Below are 17,425 nucleotides of genomic sequence, written 5' to 3' on the forward strand. Positions count from 1 at the left end.
TGGACAAACCTTAAAGACATTTTGCTAAGTGAAATAAGCCAGTCACAAAAAGACAATTGTATGACTCCACTTCTATGAGGTATACAAAGCAGTCAAACTCTTAGAAACAGAAAGTAGAGTGGTGATTGGTGGGAGGCAAGGGTAGGGGGTGTTCAATGGGTGTAGAGTTTCAGTTCTACAAGATGAAAAAGTTTTAGAGATCTATTACACAACAGTGTGCATACAGTTAACACTCTTGTACTGTACACTTAGAAATAGGTGAGATGGGGGCGCCTGGGTGGCTCAGTCGGTTAAGCGTCTGCCTTCAGCTCAGGTCATGATCCCAGGGTCCGGGTTGGGGCTCCCTGCTCAGTGGGAAGTCTGCTTCTCCCTCTCCTCAACCCCACCCCACTCATGTTTGCTCTTTCTCTCTCACTCGCTCTGTCAAATAAATAAAATCTTTAAAAAAATAGTTGAGGGCGCCTGGGTGGCTCAGTTGGTTAAGCGACTGCCTTCTCATGCTGTTTCTCTCTCTCTGTCAAATAAATAAGTAAACAAAATCTTTAAAAAAAAAAAAATAGTTGAGATGATACATTGAATGTTAAACTTGTTATTCATTTCAGCCCTTCATTTGCTCCTGAGGCCAGGAAATCTTGTTTCCAGGCAGGGATCCAATCTTCCTGCTATCCCAGGTTAATGCTGTTGTCACAACCATGGGGTCTGACACCTTTGGGGAGGGGCAGAAAAGAGGCCAGTTAAAGTGGACATCTGTTGGCAACTGCTCAACTTACAGCAATCTCTTACCTGCCGCCCCTCCATCATGGTAGACCCTCATCAGTCATGTCTGCACCACATGCCATCCCACATATGCACACACAGACAGACACACGCACACACACCAGGACCAAGGGTAAACACCAAGCTACTGTGCTAATCAAGTTCTCACTCAGGACTCTGGATTTGGGATTAAGGTTCTAGCCCAATCTGGTATCTTGAAAGTAAAGGATCAAGAGATATAAATGTGGGAACTTTTGGATGGCCCCCTATTTACCATCTACCTTGTTGCCTAAAAAAGGGAGAAACAGATCTATGGCGAGAGCTGAAACCCTTCCCATCCCAGTAGTTCTGGGCCAGCTGCATACCTGCCCTCAGTTTCCATGAGACACCCAATCTGAGGCCCTGACATTCCACAAGTCCAGAGACCACCATTCACAAGCTGGAGTTCTGCCTAAGCAGTGGCCCTGCCCCTAAACCCTTATAAAGCCTTTTTATTGTTCAAAGGATCTCAAGGCGGTTTCTATTACCTGCAACTAAAGGATCCTACAGCGCCAGCTAACTGTATTTCTCCCTATTGCTTATGCCCTCCTTGGGCTTCTGACAGGGGAATTTGCTATGGTGTTTCTGAAAAGCACTCCAACCTTCCCTGCTTCTCCGCCTTTGCCCCTCCTAACCTTCCCACCTACAATCCTTTCCACTTCCTCTATTTATCCAACTCTACCCATTCTTCAACATCCAGTTCAAATGTCTCCCCTGCTCATGAAACCTTTCATCATCTTCCCTCCCACCCTCAAACTTCCATAGTGCTTTGTCCGGATTTTCTTGATAGCACTTCCACATTCCACCTCGTAATACAGACATGTCTTTACTCCATCACTCAACTGTCTGCTTCTTGAGAACAGGACCACTCTCAGCTTCCTGTCCTGCACCACACCCAGGGCAGTGCCTTGCACATAAGCAAAGGCTATAAAATATATATGTACAGATGACTCTATGGAAGAATAGTACTTTTTATGTTGTCTCATCCCTCCATCAAACCATAAGCATAGTGAGGGCAGGAATTCAATCATAAATTCATCTTTGGAACCCTGCAGTCCCATGGCCATGTTATAGGCATTCAAACACTTGCTGACTCAATGACCTAAAAGAGAAGATACTAGAATCCTTTCACCCTTCTGCCCTTTGGCCCCATCACATGCAGTCTCCACCTCTCCAAACCCGACTCCTCCATATTTAGGTCACTAGTGTTTTCTCAGTGACTTAAGCAACACTTACTGAGTTGCTTCCATCAAAGGTAATGGTTGTGGGTGGAAGGAGAAGAGAGGATGGTATTCAGAATTATCCCTAAAATCTGCTGGGGTAGAGATCCATGACAACTTTCTGGCTCTTTCTCTGGCCATGTGAGAGGGATGGGACACTCTGGACGGTAAGAAGGGAGGCCGGAGAGACAATTCTTATAAGGACAGGGTGTGGCAGAAGAGATGGGGTAAAGTGTGTCAGCAACACAAAGGCCCAGACCTCTGCTCCTTCAGTTGTCCATTAATGCTTCCACAAGTTATTGAAAGCTGGCTATATTCACCAGAAATAAGGAAGCCAGGGACAAATCAACACACGTTCAGTAAGACCCTATTAGACACAGGTCCCTGTGCCAAGCCCTGGAGGACATGCTTAGTTGTGGACTGACAACTAGAATCCTACAAACACACTGGAGATGGGGGAAAAGAATGAAAACACATACAAACACACTGGAGATGGGGGAAAAGAATGAAAACAGATGAAAGGCTGATGAGATCCATCACCGGCCCAGCTCCACTCAGTACCTGGTGAGCATCTCCCGACGGGATGATGTAGGCCTGGATTGGTTCTGCCACATACTCGGCGTTCCTCATGGCTTGTCTCAGCTGCCAAAGCAGCTCGGAGGTGATCTTCGGAGCCATTCCGCCGTCTGCAACAACAGGAGAGTTAGTTCCAAAACCAGCCTGCCCCATGCAACTCCATGACTGGTTCAAAGGGAGCCCTAGAGATCACCTATAAATTGTTTTGTAGTGTACTATTGCATCCGTTAAAGTTCATTTACCCAATTACGTATTCCCCCCCCACTTTTTTTTTTACTATAAACAAAGATAAATCTCCTCCTTGCTCTGCTCTCTCTCGTTCTCTGTCTCTCTCTCTCAAATAAATAAATAAAATCTTAAAAAAAAATTACAGAAGACATATAGATTATTCTTATTTAAAATTCTGTACGTGCATATGCACAGAGAAATTTCTAGAAGGCCAGTCACCCAAGTGTGGATCGGAGGAGAGGGAGAAACAGACTTCCCGCTGAACAGGGAGCCCCATGCGAGGCTCAATTCCAGGACCCCGGGATCATGACCTGAGCAGAAGGCAGACGCTTAACCGACTGAGCCACCCAGGCACCCTTGGAATGATTTTTATTTTCTTTTTCTGGTGTCTTACTGCTTAAGTTTGACTGCATTAAAAGAGGTGTGTTTTACATTTTTGTTAAATAGCCAACCACTGATTAGGAGTAGAAAGGTCAATCCACTAAAAGTCAAAGTCAAAGTCATGTGCTCTGGTGAATACCTACTATCAACTGAGGGCGTGCAACCTCAAGGAGAAGGGGATCGGGGCCTTAGTGGTCTGTGTTCACCACTCTAAAATATGGTGGGAGCAGAGTAGATCCAGGATTTTCGGACTGAGCCCTGAAAAAGTCACAGGGGTCCCTAGGAGTCTATCCCAGTAAAGCTAGACTTTTTGGGGATAGAGTCACCAGCTCCAGAAAATACAAAATAGAAACAGAAATATGAAAATCATTAAAAAGAAAATGATAAATGTAGTCTTACTAGAAATTCTTACACTTTTACTAATTTCTATGTACTCAACAAGGGCATTGCCTCCTAGTGAGTACAGAAGACTTTCTATGTGATAAAGGCACAGATGATGCAAGTTGACCTTCAAATCATTTTTGTTGGTTCTTCAAAAAACCTTTTCCAAAAAAATATTGATATCAGCAAACAGTTCTGATAAATCATACTGTATGGTAACTACAGATAAATGAATACATAAGGACTATCTCTAGCTATAGTCCCATGTGTGTATAACAAAACACCTTCACAAAAAGCCAATTATAAAACAGTGACCATACATATTTTCCTATATCCCATACAGTAGCACAAAACTATACTATTAGAATTCAGGTAGAATAATGACTTTTTCCAGCTCATTTTTTAAACAGATTTTATTTTTTTAAAAGAGTTACAGATTCACAGTAAAATTGAGCAGAAAATACGGAGAGTGCCCATATACCTCCCTTTTCCCAACATACCCACAACCTCCCCCACAATCAAGACCCCCACCTATGGAGCTAGAGAGCATTACGCTAAGTGAAATATGTCAGTCAGAGAAAGACAAATACCATATGATTTTACTCATATGTGGAATTTAAGAAACAAAACAAACGAACATGGGTAGGGTGGGGAAGGAGAGGAAAACGAAGAAACAGACTGGTAACTACAGAGAACTGATGGTTACCAGAGGGGAAGTGGGTGAGGGGATGGGGGATGGGGATTAAGGAGTGCACTTACTGTGATGAGCATTGTACCCCTGAAACTAATAGCACATTATATGTTAACTAACTGGAGTTTAAATAAAAACTTGAAAAAAAAATAAAATAAATTATTTTAAAAAGATCCCTCACCAGAGTGGTGTATTTGTTATTACTGATGAACCTACACTGACACATTATCATCCCCCTAAATCCACAGTTCATATTAGGATTCACTCTTGGTGTGGTACATTCCATAGGTTCTGACAATCGCAAAATGTCATGTATCCAATATACAGTATCATACGAAATAGCTTAATAGTTTTCATTGCCCTAAAAATCCTCTCTGCTCAGTCTATTTATCCCTCCTCTCACTGTCCCCAACACCTGAAAATGACTGATCTTGTTACTGTCTTCATACTTTTGCCTTTTCCAGAAAGTCCAACAGCTGGAATCACAGAAGTACACAGCCTTTTCAGATTGGCTTCTTTCACTAAGCAATATGTATTTAAGGTTCTTTTGTGGCTTTTCATGGCTTGAGAGCTCATTTCTTTTTAGTGATGAATAACAGTCCATTGACTGGGTATACCACAGTTTATTTATACATTCATTTACTGAAGGTCTTCTTGGTTACTTCCAAGTTTTGGCCATTATGTATGAAGCTGCTATAAACATCCATGTGCAGGTTTTTGTGTGGACATAAGTTTTCAACTCCTTTGGGTAAATACCAAGGAACATGACCACTGGATCATAAGGTAAGAATATATTTAGTTTTGTAAGGAACTGCCAACTGTCTTCCAAAGTGGCTGCACCATTCTGCATTCCTACCATTAATGAATGACAGGTCCTATTGCTCCACTTCCTCACCAGCATTCAGATTTTGCCAACTCATTTTTTTAAACAAATAAAAATACTTTACTTAACCAAAAGCGTGCTAACATACAGTGCTGTAACACAGAGTTACACTGGGGCCATTACACTACCAGTTATCTTCAAGGATTGACACCCTGACTCACTGTAGCTTGAACTCTGCTAGGTATGGATCTTTTTAAGTTTCTTTCTCTTCAACATTTTCATCTGCTTCTTCTCCATCATTACCAGCATCTGGGGCTACAGAAGTCTCAGTCATGATGGTCACCTCCCACAGATTCCCTTATGAGGTACCATACTGATCTTGGGCCTCACTGAAAAAGTGCCCCATTCTTAATTTGCAAGGATAGCTTCAACCACCGGCCTCAGAACTCCATCTCAGAGTCTCCAAAGGACAGACGTACTTAAAAGACAGAGTCACGGGAAAGGGTCCTAGTCACAATTCAAACATGCCCATGTTCCTTGCATTATAGCTACTTCTGAATACTTTACAGAGGAGCATCCTCTCCTTTTGTCTAATGTACTGAACCTATAATTTCTCATCTAAGAAAGAGAGATCACAATTATCTTATCCAACCTAAGTTTATATGTCAACACCTCCAACTAGCTTCAAAATAAAGCCCATTGTGATCTCATAAGCTTGCCAGCATCTGAAACCTTTTTAGGACATTTCCAGGGGTTTCAAACCAAATTTCTAAGCAGTTAACAGTATTAAAGAGGGCACGTACTGCATGGAGCACTGGGTGTTATACACAAACAATGAATCACGGAACACTACATCAAAAACTAATGATGTAATGTATGGTGATTAACATAACATAATAAAATAAAATAAAATAAATAAATAAATAAATAATAAATTTTTAAAAAAGAGTCAAGCCAAAATGTAGACTTCCTCTGGAGCAGTATTTCAACCCTGATTACAAAATAGAACTACCTGGGGGACTTCTAATTTAATTAGTCTGGAGTACAGCCTGGGCATCTGGAATCTTAAAAAGCAAATATATGATAGAAGCCAATGTATTTTCTGTCAAGATCATTAATGTCCTTATACAGTTTGGCTTCTATTTGGGCACATTCTGACGTAAGGAATTCGATGGCACTGACTGGGTGTTCACAGCACTGACTATAGTATGTATCAACATTATCAGTCACTGACTTCATCAATGAAGCCAACAGAACGAATGGCAAGCCCAAAATCCTCAATTACAAACTGAAAACCATCAAAGGTGAAACGGAACTGGTCAAAGGCATCCTCTGGCTCCTGGGCACCAGAACCTGCGTCCTCACCACCACATTCTGGCCTTCCTCACCGTCTCCTGCCTCACCATCACCGTCCTCCTCTTGACTGGCCTTACTCTAAACAGGGGCATTTCACACTTTCCCAAACAATGCCGCCTGCCATCACCACTGCCCCTGCTCCCTCCTCCTCCATGCCCTTCACATTTGGCTGGCCACCTGGGTCAGAGGCAGCCACTTCTTTGTCGCCCATATGAGACACAAAGAAAGAACTCGCAAGACCACAACCTGCAGGTAGGACGTGGTAAGCGGCAGCGGCATCCACAGCAAAGGTGAAGAAGACAGTGACGGGCAATGGCCAGAGCAATGGGCTGTGGCCGTGGAGAGAGCTTCCACCGAGGTGGCGACGACGCCCAAAGATGGCGGGGGCAGCTGTAGCCACAAGCACAAGAGGCCGTGAAAGTGACTGACTGGGTGAGCAGCTAGCTGACGAGGGGACAAAGCTGATATAACTACAAGAAGCAGCCAAGAGACAGATGAGAGTCTTACAGGGATCAAATGGGTTACCATGTGCAAAGCACTTAGAAACAGTGCCTGGCACATAGGAAATGTTATGTGTGTTCAATGCATAGAGTTAGACACACAGTTAACTAGCCATGAAAGCAAAGTGATAAATAGTACAACAGGTATATATATTGCTTCTCCTTAAGACAGGGACATGTCATCCTCATTCCTGAATCCAGGTATCTAGCCCGCCACCTAAACCTACGTATACTCACTCAAAGATGACTGGGGGAATGTCCCACCTTCGTGTCATGATCTCTTCAGACTCAATATAATCAACAGTAATGAATCTTCAGTGAAAGAAGAGAGCTAGGCTATTAGACGACGTCGTATTACAGCATCTGCTCATTCCACATTCCATGACTTTCAGAAATTTAGAAGCAGCCAAGAGCTAATCAGGGTGTGCAGGGAAGTAGGAGGCCAAGAGCAACAAGCCTAGTCCATGATGTAACATTAGCCCATACGCTGCCAGGTATTTTTAAATCATGCTTTAAAGAGAATGACTCATTTCAAAGTCTCTTGCATATGTGGGCCTGCTTTTAGAAATAAGTTCCGAAACCTTCAGCCTTTATCATAAACAAAACTTTTCACTGCTTAGAAGTGCATGAAAAGCACACTGTATTTACCTCACTGGGTGGGTAGGAGAATTCAATTTGAAACAACATGTGTGAAAGCACCATGCACAACATCTGGTACATATAAAAGCTCAAGAAATATTATTCGAATCTGGATCTGCAGCACCAGCTGAGTTTCTAACATGCCTTGTTATAAGCCTAGAAGGGGCTGGTTTACTCCAATTTCAGCATCTTAACACACGCATAGATGCCAGGCTGCTCTTCCAGCATCAATAGCTTTAGAGACAGTGGTCTGTTTCTCTCCCTCACTGCTGAGCTAGGACCAAGGGCTTTACACACATTAGTGGTTAATTCTCAAAATAACCCTCCCAAGGGAGGTTTCAGTATTCCCATTTTACAGATAAAGAAACAAGAGTTAAATACTGGCCCCAGCCAACTGGATTATCAAGCACCAGGACCCAATATCTATCCAACTCCCAAGTCTATGCTCTATTATACCGTATTATCTAGAGGACATGACAGAGGCTCTCTTAAAATATCCTAAGACCAATGGAATCAAAACAAGAGGATTCCACTTTCCAGTTGGATCTGCAACCTCAGACAACTGATGTACCCTGAACCTCTATTTCTTCATACAAACTAAACAGAAGTTCTCTTTAAATTCTACATTTGATAATTCTATCAGTTTACCTTTCCTTACTTTTTTCCCCTTCCTTCTTCCTTCTTCCTCTCCTCCCTCCTAATATGGCCCAAAATATGTTGGATATCTGTATTTTTAAAGAAAAGGGACCTAATTGTATGCAATTATAGCATTATTCTCCCAAGGAGAGACCAGTCATGATTTATAAACTTCAGGTAATCAATTTTTTTAGTCAACTAAAAGAAAATGCTCTGGTTCTCCTGGGTGGCCTACAGAAAAGCACTAGCTTTCAAGGGATAGAAATACAGTAATATACCACTTTTCAGAATTCAGGTTTCTGGCAACCCAACAATACAAATAACCAGTTCTGGGAAGAGAGCATGGTTCCAGAAATTTTCCCAAAAAAGATTTTCCTGAATGCATAATTTATACAGCAGAGTAATATACTCTTAACTTTTCTCTTTTCAAAATCTTATGACAAAAATTGAAAGCCAACCTCTAAGGTAATCAATAAAAGTTTACATTAGAGATGAGAAAAACTAGAATTGGGCTTTTGGGGGGGGGTGGGTAGCGTGTGCATGAGGCGGGAGAAGGAGTGAGAGACTCTTAAGCCCAGAGGCTGATGCAGGGCTTGATCTCACAAGCCTGAGATCATGACCTGAGCCAAAATCAAGAGTGGGAAACTTAACCGACTGAGCCATCCAGGCAACCCCTAGACCCTAGAATAGCGCATTTTCAGTAATAACCTATCTCCTCCACCACCACTGCCCAAACCCCAGAAATAGGACATACAAAAATTATAACTCTCTAACTTACTACCTAAAAAAAGTGGTAAATATACAAATAGTAACCAACTACCCAGAACCCAAAGGACAAAATGGTCTTTAATTTCCAGATACATGTCCCCTTAGTCCCAGCCATGAGCAATTATTAATCCTTTACCCTCTATTCTCTCCCAACTTGTGGTTAGAGTACAGGAACCTAAAATTCTTTTGAGACATTCCATCTAATTAATAAGCAAAATATTACCTCTTTCCACACCTGGGTCTCCTGAGTGTGTCACCTCGTTAGGCTCAATTATTCTTAAATTTTTCAGCTGAAAATCCTGATGATTCGCCCTTAAGAAGAGAAAGAAGAGGATATTGCAGACTTTGACCATAGGAAACGTGGCAAGGCTTAGTTAGCAAGTATATCTACTTGCCTTAGCAATTTTCCTTCGTGACTCAGAAGGACTCTCACCCCAGTATCATAACGAAATAAGTAGAAGTTTCAGATAAAACTTGCAGCTAAAACAGCACCATGGTAGGCAACCATCAGATCTAACCTCTAATTCTTGAATTCTCTTCAGCTATGTCTAATCTCCTAACTAGTCTAAAAAGATTTTATTTGCAATGACTGTATTTTTCACATGTATAAATTCTTTTGGTTCTTTTTAAATCTGCCTGCTCTTTCTTCACGGTGTCCCATTCTTTCACTATGGTTTCTATTCCTTCTCTTAGTTTTAATTATTTGGGGCCTTTATTTTAAAATTCATTTCAGACTTCCTATTAGAAGGTCTTGGGGTAGTAATCTTCAAGTTTGCTGGGTCTGCTGGCTCCCCCTCAGTAAGTTATTCCTTATTTGTTCTGTAATCTTTTATTAAGAGCTTATCTTCAGTAGAGACTACTTTATGTATGAAAATTAGTCTCTTTGCTAACAGATGATATTTTAGCAAAGTCCTAAAAAAAAAAGTGAGGGATCAAGCCATGTGAATGTCTAAGAAAAGAACGTTCCAGAAAAGGGGAGGGGCGCCTGGGTGGCTCAGATGGTTAAGCGTCTGCCTTCGGCTCAGGTCATGATCCTAGGGTCCTGGGATCGAGCCCCACATCGGGCTCCTGGCTCAGCGAGGAGCCTGCTTCTCCCTCTGCCTCTGCCTCTCTCCCTGCTCATGCTTTCTCTCTCTCTCTCTGTATCTCTGTGTCTCAAATGAATAAATAAAATCTTTAAAAAAAAAAAAAAAGAAAGAAAGAAAAGGGGAATTTTAAGTGCAAAGGCCCTAAGGCAGGAGTATGCCTGGTATACATCAGAGAAAGCAAGGAGGCCAGTGTGTTGGCAGGTGGGGAGATATGTGGTTAGCAGACAAGATCAGAGAGGCAACAAGGAGCCTGTAATAGGTTATACAAAGGGTTTGGATTTTATTCAGTTATGAACTTAAAAGTAATTCTGTTATAATTTTACCACATTTTTATGTGTTAGTAGAGGGAGAAGAGCCCGCATTACCTCCATCTACCACACAGAGAACCAGAAGACCAGACATTTTCACTAATCACTCCAGGCCTATTCTCAGAAGGAGAATTTAATTTTGTTGGACAGAATGGGATGTTCTTTACTGAGGGAACCATATATTCTTTCATTAAAAAGTAAGACATATCAATATTTCTTATAAATTAAGTGCAAATATCCTCAAGAAAATACTAGCAAAACTGAATCCAGTAACATATAAAAAGGATCATACACCACCACCAAATGGGATTTATCCCAGGAATGCAAGATTGGTTCAACATACAAAAATTAATGTAATATACAATTATCAATGGAATAAAGAATAAAAACTACATGACCACCTCAACAGACAGAGAAAAGGCACTTTGACGAAATCCAACACCTCTTCATGATAAAAGAACTCCGTAAACCAGAAGAGAAATTCCTCAACCTGATCAAGAATACTACAAAAATCCCCAGCTAACATCATCTTTAATGTTAAAAGGCTGAATGTTTTCCCCCTAAGATCAAGAACAAGACAGAGATGTCCAATCTTGCTACTTCAGTCAACATTGTACTGGAGGTTCTATCCAAGGCAATTAGGCAAAAATTGAAATAGAAGGCATCTAGATTAGAAAAGAAGTAAAATTACCTCTACTTGCAAAGGGCATTATCTTCAGTATAGAAAATCTTAAAGAATCTACACCAAAAAATTAGAACCAACAAGCTCATCAAGACTGCAGGATACAAAATCAATATATAATATAAATTGTTTTTCTATATACTTAAAATGAACAATCCAAAAATGAAATTAAGAAAAGTTCACTTACAATAGCATCAAAAGAATCAGTACCTAGGAATAAATTTAACAAAATAGATGCAAAACTTATATTCTGAAAACTACAAAACATTGTTGAAAGAAATTAAAGAAGACCTAAATAAGTGGAAAGACATTCCATGTTCATTGATTAGAAGACTCAATATTGTTAAAATGGCAGTACTCCCCAAAATAATCTGGAGGCAATCCCTATCAAATTTCAGCTAGCTTGTATATGCAGAAATTGACAAGCAGATCCTAAAATTCACATGAAAATACAATCCAGAACAGCCAAATCAATCTTGAAAAAGAACAAAGTTGGAGGATTCATCCTTCCTGACATCAAAACCAATAAAACTACAGTAATCAAGACAGTGTGAGGGGCGCCTGGGTGGCTCAGATGGTTGAGCCTCGGGTCATGACCCCAGGGTCCTGGGATCAAGCCCCATGTCCGGCTCCTGGCTCAGCGGGGAGCCTGCTTCTCCCTCTGCCTCTCCCCCTGCTCATGCTGTCTCTCTATCTCTGTGTCTCGAATGAATAAATAAAATCTTTAAAAAAAAAAGAGAGGGGCACCTGGGTGGCTCAGATGGTTGAGCGTCTGCCTTCGGCTCAGGTCATGATCTCCAGGTCCTAGGATCAAGCCCCATGTCGGGCTCCCTGCTCAGCAGGGAGTCTGCTTCTCCCTCTTCCTCTGACCCTCCCCACTGCTCCTGATCTCTCTCTCTATCCCGAAAGAATAAATAAAAAATTCTTTAAAAAAAATAAATAAATAAAATAAAAAATAAAAAATAAAAAAAAAAGAGAGTGTGATATTGGCATAAGGACAGACTTAGAGATCAACGAAACAGTTCAGAAATAAACCTCACATTTACTGTCAATTTTTGACAATGGTGCCAAAACTATTCAGTGGAGGAAAAAAAAAAATAAATAGTCTCTTCAACAAATAATGCTGGGACAACCAGATATCCACATGAAAAAGAATGAAGCTGAACCTTTACCCTCACATCATAAATAAAAATTAACTCAAAATGGATCATAAACATAAATGTTTTCTTAGAAGAATAGAAACAAATCTGCCTGATCTTGGAGTGGGCAATGATTTCTTAGATATGACATCAAAAGCATATGCAACCAAAGAAAACAGATACACTGGACTTCGTTAAAGACTTCTGTACAAGCACCTGTGTGGCGCAGTCGGTTAAGCGACTGCCTTCAGCTCAGGTCATGATCCCAGGGTCCTGGGATCGAGTCCACGTCGGGCTCCCTGCTCAGCGGGGAGCCTGCTTCTCCCTCTCCTTCTGCCTGCCACTCCCCCTGCTTGTGCTCTCTATCTCTCTGACATATAAATAAATAAAATCTTTAAAAAAAAAAAAAAAATAGACTTCTGTACTTCAAAGGATACCATCAAAAAAGTGAAAAGACAAGAAAAAAATGAGAGAAAATGTTTGCAACTCGTATCTGGTAAGAGTCTAACATCCAGAGTATATCAAAAGCTATTACAACTCAACAATAAAAAGACCACCCAATTTTAAAATGGTCAAGGGCATCGAATAGACATTTCTGAATAGACATTTCTCCAAAGAAGATAAACAAATGGCCAATGAGCACATGAAAAGATTTTCAACATCTTTATCCATTAGGGAAATGCAAATCAAAACCACAATGAGATATAATTTCACATCCACTAGGAAAGTTATAATAAAAAAAAAAAACAGACAATAACAAGTATGCGTAAGGATGTGGAAAAAAGTGGAACCGTCAAACATTGCTGGTGGGAATATAAAATGGTGTAGTGACTTTGGAAAACAATTCAGCGTTCCTCAAAACATTAAATAAAGAATTATCCTATGACCCAGAAATCCCACTAGGTATGGGAAATTTAAAACATTAAGTCCACATAAAAACTTATATACAAATGTTCATGGCATATTCATAATATCCAAAAAGTAGAAACATCCCAAATGTTCATCAACTGATGAATGGATAAATAAGGGGCTTATCCATACAATAGAATATTATTTGGCAATAAAAAGGAATCAAGTAATGATAACATGCTACAATATAGCGAACTCTGAAAACATTTTATGCTAAATGAAAAAAGCCAGTCACAGAAAACCACATATTGTATGAATCTACATGCAATGTCCAGAAGAGGCAAATCCATAGAGACAGAAAGTAACTGGCCATCGCCTAGAGCTAGAGTGAAGCTGGGGGGAAATGAGGAGTGACTGCTAACGTGTATAGGGTTTCTTTTGGCAGGGGGATAAAGATGTTTTGAAAACTGATGGTGGTGATGGTTGTACAGCTCTAACAAATACTCTAAAAGCCACTGAAATGTATGTTTTAAAAAGGTGAATTGTGTGGTACATGAATTATATCTCAAGAAAGCTGTTATAATACTTTACAAAGTAAGAAACCTCTTTTTTTTGGACAGAGATCCATGTAACATTGTCACTGGCTTTCCTTTGACTTCATATACCTGTTGACAAGATGGTGAGCCAAGGAAGTCAGTTTCTCTGTATGTTCGGAGTTAACTGGTCCCAGTAACTAATTAAGACACAGGCAAGACAGTTGGAGGGAAATTATTCAGAAGTAGCTCTATTCATTCACTTTACAAGAGAACAAAGATGACTTGCCACAGGCCATACACCTCAGCTGCAAAGCCAAGACAAGAAATCAGGTCTGACACGTGATGCTCATGGGAGAATTTGAATTCAAGCTCTCTCCCTTAGCATCACTACCTCTACCTTCCTATCAAGATCAAAGGGACCATGAAGCAGCTAAACATTATAGTTGTTCCGCTCCGGTCCTACCCTGGGCTCTGCAGAATCCAAGATCCAGCCGCTCTTCACTTACTTGAACAGATACATTCGCAGGCTCTCAGTTGAAGCAGGGCTACCATTTAAATGTTAGAGCTACAATGTACCTTAGGGACCATCCAACTCAGCTCCCTCCTCTAGACAAAGAAACAGAAACAGATCAAACAACTTGCTGGAAGCCTCACAGCTAGCTGGTGACAGAGCTAGTCTAGAACTACAGTCCAGGCCTCCCAATTGCCAGCACAGTGCTCTTCCCCTTTCCAGAGCTTCTTCAGCCTACACCTTCTCAACGTCATGATGTGCCATGTGCCAGGGGGTGGGTCAGGGTAAGAAGCATGCAGAGAACTTCCTGTTCAATCTTTGCATAAGATGGGAAGGGTACATCTTTCTCTGTCTCTCTTTTTAAAGAAATCCCAGCAGGGTTGTGCTTATCATCCCCCTTTCCCTAGTCCATGATGAGAAACATACACATCTATCACTCGGGACAGGGCAAAACAAGGACCACGTTGCTCAATCACACCTCAGGAGTTCAGATAACGGTAGACTGAAACAAGTTATAGGGTGTAGTGGGAAATGTGGTCTTTTCCCACCCCAAATCTATCCCTCCCTCTTTTGGTCAAAGCACAATGGTTTCCATCTGAGACTGTCTTGTCTCCATTTTCAGTCCACAGAGTTGGGATGAATCTCATCCCCTAACCCACCAAGTTCTGGGACCCAATCTATCCCTGTGGCCATGACTGGTTCAGGAATAAACATAAGGTCAAGTCAGCCCACTGGAAATCAGATCTGGGATTTGTGCTCCAACCATTAGGAAAGAGGGCTCTATTTCTGCTGGGGCTGCCAGCACAGAATGGTCATACCTCCCAGAAGGAAAGTTTGCCTTAGAACGAAGCCTTAAGAAATCAGAGCCAAGAGATGCAAAAAAAGAGGCCAAGTCTGATGCCAGTGTTGGTCTCCTGGACTCGGTTGCACTAGAAGCCAGCTCAACCCCTTTTTACCTAAGTCAATTTTACCTGAACTTCAATAAGTTCTCATGTTTACACTGAATAGCACTTAAATTCTGCCACTAGGGGAAGGGCCTGGGGCAAATGGCCCTTCTCAGCCTCTCAGTTGCCTTCTGTGTGTGATAAGGAGGCTCTGCCAGTTGATGCCAACAGACCCTTCTGCCCCCAAAATGTTGTGATTCTATAAATCTAATCTTGGTCCTCAAAGCTACTCATGTGCCTAGGACCTAATTCATCATTATCCACTTGCCTAACCCCATTGCCAGCACTTAACATAGGGGCAACTCCTTCCACACTAGGTTTGCCACACCTCCCCACATCCTTACACCAAGATAGGTCTGGTTCTCTACTCATCCCCAACCTGACATAGCGAGGCCAAGGCCAGGTCAAGGTCAGCTTGGAATCTGTCCACTCACAATCACAAGTACAAGCCATGGTCTGTGTTCAGCAAGGGAGCCTGGCCATGCTGCCAAGTGTACTCATTCAAATCTCAACGGGGTGAGATCCCTGATCCCATGCGGATCGCCAGGGATTCTGGCTTCCAGCCTTTGTGATCTCCAAACATTTCTCAGTCTCCCACTTTGTTAGCTACTGTAATAAGTACACCCTAGTTGTGGGGGGAGTATAGGCTGAAATGTGTTTGACACCAGGAGATTATCCTTCCCACCTCCCTACCCCCAGGGAGAGCCCAGGACAGGTTACTGGTGGGATCTTTCTAGAGATTATGCCAAAGTATTCCCTTATAGACAGCCTCTGAAACCATGTGGGTGGGGATGGGCCCGCAGGTGCCTATCTTCCTGGCCATGGCAGATCAATAAGGCGAACTGCTGGTGTACTGTCAAGGTTGTAATCTGAAGATTATATTCCACGGGAAGAGGGGCGAGGGCAGGGGCTCACCCACTTCCCCGGACAACCGGAGGCGCCTGGAGGGGCCAACTTCCTGCAACAGCGGGGACCTTCCTGCCAGGCCAGGGGGAGAAGTGGGACACGGCCACCGCCCCTCGGGCTGAGCGCGGCAGCTCGGCGGGCACAGGCATCCGGGGGCCGGGATTGGGCTCCCAGACGATGCCCGCGGCCCTCCTGAAACGAACCGGAACTTGCCCGGCTGCATGGCCCCCTCCCCCTGCTCCCGCTCCGGGGGCTCCCGCAAGCCGGAGCCCTCTCCAGACTGTGATGGGCCGCCTGCCGCTTCTCCCCCTCTCGTTCCTGCCCTCCGGGGTGCAACATGCTCGTCCGGGCCCCAGGGATCGCGCACTGCCCAGAAGCCGGCTCCCCGGCAGAGTCCCTCACCTTACTCGCGGTGCCTTTCTGGAGGCTGCCATTCGGCGGTGACGTGCCCCGACCCACGTCAGGGGAGCGCAGACCAGCTGATCACCCTGGGAAGAGCAGGAAGGAGCGAGGCCGGCGCGCACGCGGCAAGCGCGCGAGCCGAGCGGCCACGCCCCCTTCTGTGGCGTGCGCTCGCGCCGCGGCCCCGCCCACCCGCAGGCCCCGCCCACCAGCGCGGCGCTCCCGTGGGGTCGTCAGGGAGGCGGGAAGCAGCAGGCGGGTCTGCTTTCCACCCAGCAGGCTTTGCCGCGGCGCACCATTTCTGTTGATTTTTCTCCCTGTTCCCCAAAGAGCAAAAAGGGCCTTTGCCGGCTGAAAGGGTTGTGGCCCGAAGAGCTGCCCTCCAGGGAGGTTCCGGCCTTGAGGAGGGCAGAGAGAGAGACGAAGCCAGTTCCGATAGTACTGCAGCAGGGTCTCACTTCCTGAGGCTTTAGAGATGTCCCTCGAAATCACTTCCCCAGGCAACGTCCAAATCCAGCTGGCCACTCCACTTGGAGAGCTAACAAGCCCTTCAAACTTAACATGTCTGAACCGCGCTCCCGGCCCAAAGCAACAAAACAAAACTGCTCCACCAGTCTTGGCCATCCCAGTCAGTGGCTACTCCATTCTTTCAGGATGCTCAGGCCACAATCTTGGAGTCATCCCTGCCCTCTTCGTTCAAGCACCGCATCCGGTCGGTCAGAAAATCGTGTTGACCTGTTTTTAAAATAAATCCCTGGGCGCCTGGGTGGCTCATTTGGTTAAGCGACTGCCTTCGGCTCAGGTCATGATCCTGGAGTCCCAGGATCGAGTCCCGCATCGGGCTCCCTGCTCAGCAAAGAACCTGCTTCTCCCTCTGACTCTCCCCCCTCTCATGCTCTCTCTCTCTATCTCATTCTCTCTCTCAAATAAATAAATAAAATCTTTAAAAAAATAAAATAAAATAAAATAAATCCCTAATCCGACCCCTCTCACCCCCCGGCCCCCAACAGTCCCTTTTCTGGTCTGGCGCACTTGTATGATTGATTTCACCGGCCTCCCTACTGCG

General features: G+C 43.4%; 1 protein-coding gene across 3 annotated transcripts in view; it reads right to left on the reverse strand.

Annotated features, from left to right (window-relative positions):
• The window catches only part of XPNPEP1 (X-prolyl aminopeptidase 1), a 50,915-nt gene extending 34,442 nt beyond the window's left edge, over positions 1–16,473 (reverse strand). Inside the window, exons 1-3 of one of the 3 annotated variants that reach the window (XM_035028697.1) lie at positions 16,360–16,473; positions 9,218–9,306; positions 2,577–2,701 (exon numbers count right to left, since the gene is read on the reverse strand). In XM_035028697.1, the coding sequence (XP_034884588.1) occupies positions 2,577–2,701; positions 9,218–9,306; positions 16,360–16,391 (246 nt within the window). In that variant the 5' untranslated portion in view covers positions 16,392–16,473. The remainder of the gene's footprint in view (positions 1–2,576; positions 2,702–9,217; positions 9,307–16,359) is intronic. The other 2 variants (XM_035028704.1, XM_035028713.1) reach the window with 2 other exon arrangements.
• Positions 16,474–17,425: the final 952 nt, after the last annotated feature.

Source organism: Mirounga leonina, unplaced genomic scaffold (genome assembly GCF_011800145.1).
Source record: "Mirounga leonina isolate KUSES-001 unplaced genomic scaffold, KU_Mleo_1.0 Mir_114, whole genome shotgun sequence".
Classification (NCBI taxonomy): Eukaryota; Metazoa; Chordata; class Mammalia; order Carnivora; family Phocidae; genus Mirounga; species Mirounga leonina.